Genomic DNA, 9,970 nt, shown 5'->3' with positions numbered 1-9,970 from the left:
ACTATTGGATGAACTGATTAATGTCAGGTGTGCTGCAGTCACAACAATGATCAGGCACACCTGATTCATCAGTTCATCCAATAGTGTAGGACAGGAAATAAAGAAGCTGTACTAATTTCAGGAAGTAAAGAAGTTGTGCATGTAGTCTATTGCCCCACCAATTTGATCCAGGCCCACCCATAATTGAATTTCTGCCTACGCCCCTGGTATTAACACACCGTATTCTGAGGCTCCGAGTACGTCTTGCTTTCTCTCTCTGTCTATCCTTCCATCGTCATCACACCCCAGCTTGACCCAGCTGTACCTCAACAGGTGGTGTTTATTAGTTTAGTGACACGGCTGTCATTAATCACACCTGCCGACACTCCAGGTTTTCGCAGGAGTCTCCCTATTTTTAACCCTTTCTCCTGCTTGTGCTCTCATTTCTCCCGTTAATATCGAACGGCTGTAGCGGGCTCAGTTTTAAAGCCAGAGTGACGTATCTGGTGTCACATGAAACTAGATGACCTATGTCATGCTAGCTTGTCGGGAAGGGGGCTAAATAACGCTCCAGTTAGGCTACATTTTAGCCAAGTAAAAACCATTTTCAAATGGCTTCCTTGACTTCTCACCTCAAGATATCTGAATGAAAGTGGGTTTTATGGATGCCCACGAGTCTCCCATTTACAGATAGGCTAGCATGAGCATCTTTTGACAAGGCAGCATAAATCGACAGAACAATGGATCACATCACTGAGGGAGCTTCGCCGGACCTGGCGGATCTTATTTGGGGGGCGGGGAGTGAATTTTCCGAGAAAACCTCGATTTCTTTTCGCAGCCTAATGTTGGCAGGTAGGTGTCATGGAATCATCCAAGAGAAAGACACTGTCAGTGCTCAGGTCAGGTAGTGGGTGTGCTTTTCTCTTACGGTGTTTTTTTTTTCTTTGTTGTTGTTTGTTATGATGAGAAAGGTATTTGAGAGAAAGAGTGGACGACTATCTTTCCAGCATACACACATTTATATTTATACAGGTTAAACTAGCAGTGTTCCTCAGGGAGCTGGTGTGAACTTCACGGCTCCACAGTCCACAGGTTCACAGTTCAGAGGTCAGTCAGATGTGACCGCTCCACAGGTCAGTGTGAATAATGTGCTCGTGTGTCAGAACCGCGCAGGATCCAGCGGGCCTTTGTCCACTAATCCACGGCCGGGTTGCCAGTTCCCAGTCAGACCAAGCCGGGTCACTGCAGCATGATGTCTTTACCAAGCCGGGTCACTGCAGTCAGAGCAAGCCGGGTCACTGCAGTCAGACCAAGCCGGGTCACTGCAGCATGATGTCTTTACCAAGCTGGGTCACTGCAGTCAGAGCAAGCCGGGTCACTGCAGTCAGACCAAGCCGGGTCACTGCAGTCAGACCAAGCCGGGTCACTGCAGTCAGACCAAGCCGGGTCACTGCAGTCAGACCAAGCCGGGTCACTGCAGTCAGACCAAGCCGGGTCACTGCAGTCAGAGCAAGCCGGGTCACTGCAGTCAGACCAAGCCGGGTCACTGCAGCATGATGTCTTTACCAAGCCGGGTCACTGCAGTCAGACCAAGCCGGGTCACTGCAGCATGATGTCTTTGAGGTTCTCCTGCAGGATGGTGTCCTTGACGGCGTGGAAGACAAAGCGTATGTTCTCCGTGTCCACTGCGGTGGTGAAGTGGTGGAACAGCGGCTTCCCCCGGTTACGTCTCTTACGGCTGAACGACTGCACCAGGAATGCCTGCAAGGACCGGAGGAGGGACAGTGAGATCTTTTGTGTGAGTGTGTGTGTGAGTGTGTGTGTGTGAGTGTGCGTGTGAGTGTGCGTGTGTGTTTGTGTGTGTGTGTGTGTGTGTGTTCATGCATACGTACATGTTGGTGGGTCGGCGGGTGAGTGGGTGAAAGCATACTGGGTTCAAATGAACGTAAAATAAGTAGAACATCAAAACACTCTTCAGAACAACTTGCTACAGAAATTAGCTGGCACAAGAACTGAAACCTAACTTTTACTGCTGATGACAGCTATAAACCTTTGAGTGAGTGTGTGTGTGTGTGTGTGTGTGTGTGTGTGTGTGTGTGTGTGTGTGTGTGTGCGCGTGTGCGCGTGTGTGAGAGGAGTAACACACATCAGTATAATTGGAGAGGTGCGAAGACACTCGTAGCCACGGTGCAAAAATATTTGCCTCGTGGCTACGAGTGTGCGACTTCCTTTTTTACACTTGTGTGTGTGTGTGTGTGTGTGTGTGTGTGTGTGTGTGTGTGTGTGTGTTACCTGCACGTCCTCTAGCCTGCGCGGGTCTCCTCTGAACTCAGGGAAGTGCTTGCGGATGTCTGCCATGCGAATCTTTTCTACCAGCAGGTCTGTTTTGTTGAGGAAGAGGATGATGGACACGTTGAGGAAGAGCTTGTTGTTGACGATTGTCTCGAAGATATTCATACTCTCCACCAGCCGGTTTGTCCTGCGGTCCTCCATCAAGACCTGGAATCACGCACACACACACACGCACGCACGCACGCACGCGCACACACACACACACACACACACACTTTATCCTTTGGTTTCCAGCAGGTTTTATCGAGCTAAATTCAGCAGTCATATGATCATTGAAGCAAACCATTCAGACATCAGCACAGTGGGTATCAGTAATGGCTGCCACGGTTGAGGGAACAATCCAGTTTGCTCAACCAAATTCCAGCCACAAAGACGGCTTTGTGCAAACCTCAAATGCTGCGTCTGCCTGATTTTGTTCGTAGTCCATTTCTTAAGCCCAAACCGCAAGAGAGTAATATCATTTCTAAGTGGAATAAGTCGGAATTGAAGACAAGTACCTTATTAGAATGTTAAGGACAACTGCTCTTAAACTTATAACAAAAAACGGTCTCCAAAAAACTAAGCACTAGTGTAGAGAAATGGAAAGACCTAATGGAACAAGTAAAATAAATGGAGCCGTTAGGGCGTCCGGATAGTGTAGAGCAGGGTACCTGTAAAAAAAAAGATTAAGTACAAATGTAATGACTTTTAAGACATTTTTAATACCTCTGAAAGGAAAAAATAATACCATTACCACGGCAAAATAATTTGGCAAACTAGACTACAGTATACACTATTATTGTCTCTTATTGAATTTGACATTAACAGAAATATTCAGTTGCTTTGGTTATTTATCGATACTCTTATTGGTTCTTTTTTATTACTAAATAATTGCTTTTTTATTTTATTTATTCGTTTATTTTAAGGATAAATTCAGGGCGTCCGGGTAGTGTAGCGGTAGATTCCCTGCCTACCTAACACGAGGGTCGCAGGTTCGTGCCCCCCCTCGTTACCTCCGGCTTGGTCGGGCGTCGATACAGGCACGACTGGCTGTGTCTGCGGTTGAGAAGCTGGATTGGGGTATGTGTCCTGGTCGCTGCACTAGCGCATCTTCTGGTCAGTCGGGGCGCCTGTTCGGGGCGGAAGAGCTCTACGTATCAGTCTGGACTTCCAGTCGCCCACAGCCATTTCCAGAAATTACAATGTAACCGGGCCAATCAGGGACTGCGTCGTAGTTGACAATGTAACCGGGCCATCAAAGTTAGATGCTTTCAGGGTGGCAGAATTGTGTGTGTGTGTGTGTGTGTGTGTGTGTGTGTGTGTGTGTGTGTGTGTGTGTGTGTGTGTGTGTGTGTGTGTGTGTGTGTGTGTGTCTGTGTGTGTGTGTGTGTGTGTGTGTGTGTGTGTGTGTGTGTGTGTGTGTGTGTGTTTGCATGTGTTACACATTGTGTACCTGGTCGTACTCAGACGATGACACCATGAAGAGGATGGACGTGATCCCGTCGAAACACTGGAACCACTTCTGCCTCTGCGACCTCTGACCTCCCACGTCCACCATCTTGAAAGGAATCTTCTTGATGATGAAGTCGTGCTCCACGATGCCCTTGGTGGCCTTCCGGGCAAACAAGATGTCCTGCCTGCTCGGGATGTAGTTCTGACAGGGGGTGAGGGGGGTGGGGTAAATGTTTACAGTGTGGCCACTAGGGGCCGAGGCGTCTATAAGAGGGTCTGTCCGTATGTCTGTCTGTCCCCACAAAAAGTAGACCAAGCACAGCTCACGCTGCCATGATATCACTGATGAGGTCATAAATCAGTCACTGATGATGTTATACAGTTCGAGACGGCTCGGCCTGGCCTAGGTCACTACTATAGTGATGTCATAAATCACTGATGATGTCATACAGCACACTCAAGCAATTGTGATGTCATCAGTGATGATGTCATCAGTGATGTCGCTCGAGCAATTACGATGTCACCAGTGAGTAATGCCGTCAGTAAGTGAAGACAGTTCTTATAACAAGTTTGAAGAAGTACAGAAATGTAGTTTACTGCAGATTTGACTGCTGCTCACGTGACTCACCAGCTGACCGATGCGGTCCAAGTTGTCCAGGAAGTATTTAACCGACTCACTCTGCAGAGAGAAAGAGAAGATTTCCATTACAGCCACAGAATGGTGCTGAGTTACCAATGATACATTGACTAGACTTACATCAGCCCAAATAATCAAATTACTCTCATTATTACAGTCATTTAATTTAATTATTCACATCCGTTGTAAACACATTGCTTCATTATAATTCCCATTTCATGGAAGCAATCCGCAGCAAGGGAGATCAATCTTTAATGTCATCAAACACAATCATATATGGGTCCCGTCATAGTTTTATCACTGGCACGCAATTTACCATCTTATTATTAAGGCGAGGGCTTCCGCACACAGCGCACAATTGCTCAACTGCACATGTGCGAAGTGTGTGAGGCATGCTAGAACTGAGCGCGCAATATTTGTAGTTCTAACAATGTCTACCTCATGCTGAGACTCAAGCAGCATGGAGGCTGGATGTAAACAAACAGCTGTAAACATGAACAACATACAGTAAGATACTGTTAGGAAAGTACTATAACTTGTTAAACTACTCTGATGGACAGGCTCACTGAAATGATGTGCATGTCCAGTACAGTATGTGCAAGCATCCCTAAAAAATAATCAACAACCAATAGTGCAGTATGTAATGTTAAAGTGTATTATTGAATTATGATATATATAATCAGAAACAGTCATGACTTTATAACCAGTGTACACGACAGGTTCTCTGGAATCTGGAATACTTAATATCAACAAAGGTGCAGCAGGCAGACCATAAAGCATACTGTACAACAACGTTTTGGGGCAAAATATTTCATTTTCTAACTGTGCGTTCACACCAATGCGGAAAAGAAGTTGAGTCGAGTGAGCGGAGTTTGCGTCACTCGCCTCATTTGCACTGCCCGGGTGAAATCACATCTACTCACACTTTTGCATTGACTCTGTATGTAGCCTAATCTCATCATGCGAATTTGTGAAAATCCCGGTGTGAACTCCCAGTAACAGTAAAATGAAGTTTAAAAAAAGGATTTCAAAGAACACACACACACGCACACACACACACACACACACACACACACACACACACACACACACACACACACACACACACACACACACACACACACACTCACTGACACACACACTCACACACACACAACATACTCACACACGTATTCAACAGGAAACAGCTGTGTGTGTGAAAACCAAGCGGCGAGAGACATGGGGGAGGGAGGGATTAGGGAAACAGACAGAACAGACTTACAAAGTCGTTTGGCCTCTCCCCTCACTCACACGTGCACGCACGGACGCACGCACACGCACGCACACACACACAACTCCAATCGCATGCAACTTGATGCAACTTCACAACCCTCATTATATTTTATTTTATAGTACACATCTTAACTGATTCAATACTGCAAATTACTCTTTGCACTTTACTACTACAATAAGTATTCACACTGATGTATATACTATTTATATTATACTATTTTGAACACTTTTTAGCTGCGGGCAGCAGGGTCATCGGTCACTCGGTTGGTTGGTCCACAAAAAGTGCATTTAGGAAAGTCGTATATCTGGTCGCACTCGCAGCTATTGCAATTCGCGCTTATTTGTACTATGTTCTCTATCATTGGTCGACATTCATGCTTCAGGACATCAACAACGACGACATCAAATTCATGGACTTTCACGGCCCGATTCTCCAAATTCAAGGAGCCAGCATGGCATAGTTTGAGACATGGTCCAAGGTTTACTGTTACAACTTACAACCAGAGATGGGCGAAAATACATCATAAAGTATTTTGATACAAATTACAAATACTAACATGTGCCCTGCATGCCACACGGTGCCCTGTCAATGCATGTTCCCCTCCCAGACAGAGCATACAGGAATCATGCCCATCTTCCATTGGCATTTTCATATTGCAAACCTTACAGGGAGGTCCCTCCTGGCTTGCCATACTGATGTCACCAAGAGAGCTAAGAAGTGTTTTTTCTTTGGTTTTCTCCTCTCTCCAATGTGCTCCCAAAGAGAGAGGAAAGAGGGAGACGGCTTGGAGGTCTGTTAGCTGCTCTGCTAACTCCTTATCCAGGAAGTGTTTATTGTTTACACGCACCTCCTCATCTCCTGTTCTTCCCTAGCCTCGCTTATCTGAGTTGCCAAGTCCGCCTACTCTAAGCGACTTTGGCTTGCTCTCAATCAATCAATCAATCAATCAAATTTATTTATAGAGCACATTTAAACATGACACATGTCAACCAAAGTGCTGTACATAGGGTAGAGATATACAAAAAAACATAGGGAAACCAAGGCATGAATCATCTAGAATCAGGAAATGCTAGCAGGTAGTGTAATGGAAAAGTATTGATCGAATGCTTATTGATTGATTGATTATTAATTATGGCAATTCTATGATGTATTTTTGTGAACTGTGTTCTTCACCAATTGCAGAAGATTGCTGTACAGAATATTCCTGTGAGAACATGTGTCTTGTTTTGGGAAGTGTCTGTGGGAATAGACAATTGTTATGTATTCTAGTGAACATCAGATTAGCTACATGGCTGAATGGAAACTTTTTAGGGTGCATGGAACTTTTAGACAGTAGTGGAAAATCACTGGCCTCCAAGGTGGAGGGCGGGTGCAATAGTTTCAGTATATATGATGTGTTGTAAACAATGATTCGAGGCTCTTGCATTGACAAATGTAGTCAAGAGGAGACCTCTCTGCAGAGAGATAATTGTGGAATAAAACCTCCTATGAACATTTAAAACGGATATCTCATTATTGATGAATCAGCAGGGCATTGCAGCAAATTTTGCCTCCACAACATAAATGGGTTTTTAGGTTAGATTTGAAGGCCTCTATCGAGGGGGCGAGCCTGATAGAGGTGGGGATGCTGTTCCACAGGACAGGGGCTGCGGCAGCAAAGGCACGCCCCCCCCCCCCCCCCCCCCCCCCCTAAGCTTGAGGTTGAACCTCCGGACTGTCAGGAGCCTCTGATCGGCTGACCTGAGGGCTCTAGTGTTGGAGTAGGGGGATAGGAGGTCTGAGATGTAGGAGGGGGGCTGGTTGTGAAGTGCTTTAAATACAAACAGGAGAATCTTGAAAGCTATTCTGTAGCGTACTGGAAGCCAGTGAAGGGAGGCAAGGACAGGAGGAGGACAGCTCTTCCCTACAGGGGTTCAGTGGCAGTTTGCAGGATGCGTGTTTCTGCAAATCTGGCTCTGTTTGTAACTGCAGCATTGCTAACTGTGCTGCTACACCGCCTCACTCGCCTTCTTCCCATGGGGCTCCTGGAGGCTTCCAAGACCCACTGCACTGCTTATGAGGATACTCTGACCCACTGCCCTGCTTATGAGGATACTCTGACCCACTGCACTGCTTATGAGGATACTCTGACCCACTGCACTGCTTATGAGGATACTCTGACCCACTGCACTGCTTATGAGGATACTCTGACCCACTGCCCTGCTTATGAGGATACTCTGACCCACTGCACTGCTTATGAGGATACTCTGACCCACTGCACTGCTTATGAGGATACTCTGACCCACTGCCCTGCTTATGAGGATACTCTGCGCTTTATTTGTTTATTATGGTGTCCTGCGCCCACCAGCTGGCAGGCGTTTACACAGACATTTTCAACCAGTCTCTCTCCCTCCGACGAGTTCCCTCCTGCTTCAAAGCAGCGACAATCATCCCCATTCCCAAGCAGCAGAAAGTGACCAGCCTCAACGACTGGCGCCCAATAGCCCTCACGCCAATAGCCAGCAAGTGCTTTGAAAAGCTGGTCATATCAAAGATCCGCCCCACACTCCCCCCGGACCACGACCCGCTACAATTCGCATACCGCCCCAACAGGAGCACAGCGGATGCAGTAGCACACGTGCTCCACACCGCCCTGTCCCACCTGGAGGGGAAGGACACCTACGTAAGAATGCTGTTCGTGGACTACAGCTCACCATTCAACACCATAGTACCCTCCAGGTTGGTATGCAAGCTCAAGGACCTGGGACTTAACACAGCAATGTGCGACTGGATCCTGGATTTCCTGACAGACCGCCGCCAGGTGGTGAGGGTGGGCAACCTCACCTCCTCCCCACTGACCATCAGCATAGGAGCGCCCCAGGGGTGCGTCTCCAGCCCCTTCTGGTACAACCTCTACACCCACGACTGCGTGGCGACTCAAACCTCTAACACCATCGTGAAGTTTGCAGACGACACAGCAGTCGTGGGGCTGATCTCGGGGAGCGACGAGACGGCCTACAGAGAGGAGGTGGGGGCCCTGGAACAATGGTGCCAGGACAACCACCTCTCTCTGAACGTCTCCAAGACCAAGGAGATCATTGTAGACTACAGGAGGTGGGGGGGGCGCACACCCCCCAATCACCATCAACGGCACAGTGGTGGAAAGGGTGGACAGCTTCAAGTACCTGGGAGTCAACATCCACCAGGACCTGACTTGGGCCGGCCACACCGCCACTGTTGTCAAAAAGGCCCAACAGCGAATACACGGACTCAAGCGCCTGAAGAAATTTGGGCTAAGGAAAGAAATCCTCAGGGACTTCTACAGAGGCACCATTGAAAGCCTGCTGACTGGCGGCTTCACCACCTGGTACGGGAACTGTACCACCAGGGACCGCAGGGCGCTACGGAGGGTGAGGCGCGCGGCCCAGCACGTAACAGGATGTGAGTTGCCAGAACTGCATGAACTGTATAACCAGCGGTGCCTCAGGAGGTCCCTGAAGATCATCAAAGACACAAACCATCCCCACAACAACCTGTTCTCCCTGTTACCCTCAGGGAGGAGATACAGGGTTCCAAAAGCACGCACAAATCGCTTGAGGAACAGTTTCGAGACTCCTTAACATACACAAATAGTGTAGTAGCTGTACTGTACCGCACTGCAGCTGCTACCATTACGTATGTCTAATGTTTAACTGTATGTCTAATAAGGTACATGCTATTTGCACCTGTATGTCAAATACGTCAAATTTAAAATGTCTAAGCACGTCTAATGTATGCACATGACATGTGCACCTATGTGCAGTGAATATGCCACTGTCTCTGACTTGTCTTATCACTATACTGCCTTATTGCTTATTGTTGCATATTGCTTATTGCTTATTGTTTTTGCACTCATATGCCTTGCTATATTTGTACTATGTTGTAAACGGAGTCCACAGCACAAGAATTTCACACGTGATACTTGTACCATGGAGTGACAATAAAAATCTTGAATCTTGAATCTTGAATCTACAAGGATCCCCATTAGCTGATGCCTAGACGACAGCTAGTCTTGCTTGGGTCCAAGACAAAAAGACACATTACAGAGCCACCGGGATGCCTCTAAAGTCTGCACTTTTTTTTGGTTGTGTTGTATTAACCAACTAGCATCAGCAAACTCTTTGGGGGGGGTTGTAAAAATCATCGCTGACGCACGGCGTAACAACCAGGAAACACGACCCCTGTACAGGTGAGACGTGACCCCGTGACCCCGTGACCCCCTCGTGGCTGACACGCAGTGTGTCACAGCGAGGAAACAAAGCCGGGCACTCTCATTGGTC

At 47.3% G+C, this 9,970-nt stretch overlaps 1 protein-coding gene across 2 annotated transcripts in view; it reads right to left on the bottom strand.

Moving 5' to 3' along the window:
- Positions 1-1,578: 1,578 nt before the first annotated feature.
- gna12a (guanine nucleotide binding protein (G protein) alpha 12a) overlaps positions 1,579-9,970 on the bottom strand; it is a gene marked incomplete at both ends in the record, with an annotated part of 28,715 nt that continues 20,323 nt past the window's right edge. Inside the window, 4 exons of one of the 2 annotated variants that reach the window (XM_083655547.1) lie at positions 1,579-1,740; positions 2,272-2,478; positions 3,764-3,964; positions 4,391-4,441. In XM_083655547.1, coding sequence (XP_083511673.1) covers positions 1,579-1,740; positions 2,272-2,478; positions 3,764-3,964; positions 4,391-4,441 — 621 coding nt within the window. The remainder of the gene's footprint in view (positions 1,741-2,271; positions 2,479-3,763; positions 3,965-4,390; positions 4,442-9,970) is intronic. The other variant, XM_083655548.1, reaches the window with a different exon arrangement.

Source organism: Poromitra crassiceps (genome assembly GCF_964638095.1).
Source record: "Poromitra crassiceps genome assembly, chromosome: 19".
Classification (NCBI taxonomy): domain Eukaryota; kingdom Metazoa; phylum Chordata; class Actinopteri; order Beryciformes; family Melamphaidae; genus Poromitra; species Poromitra crassiceps.
The sequence above is the reverse complement of the archived record's forward strand: the minus strand, read 5'-3'. Positions and strand labels throughout refer to the sequence as shown.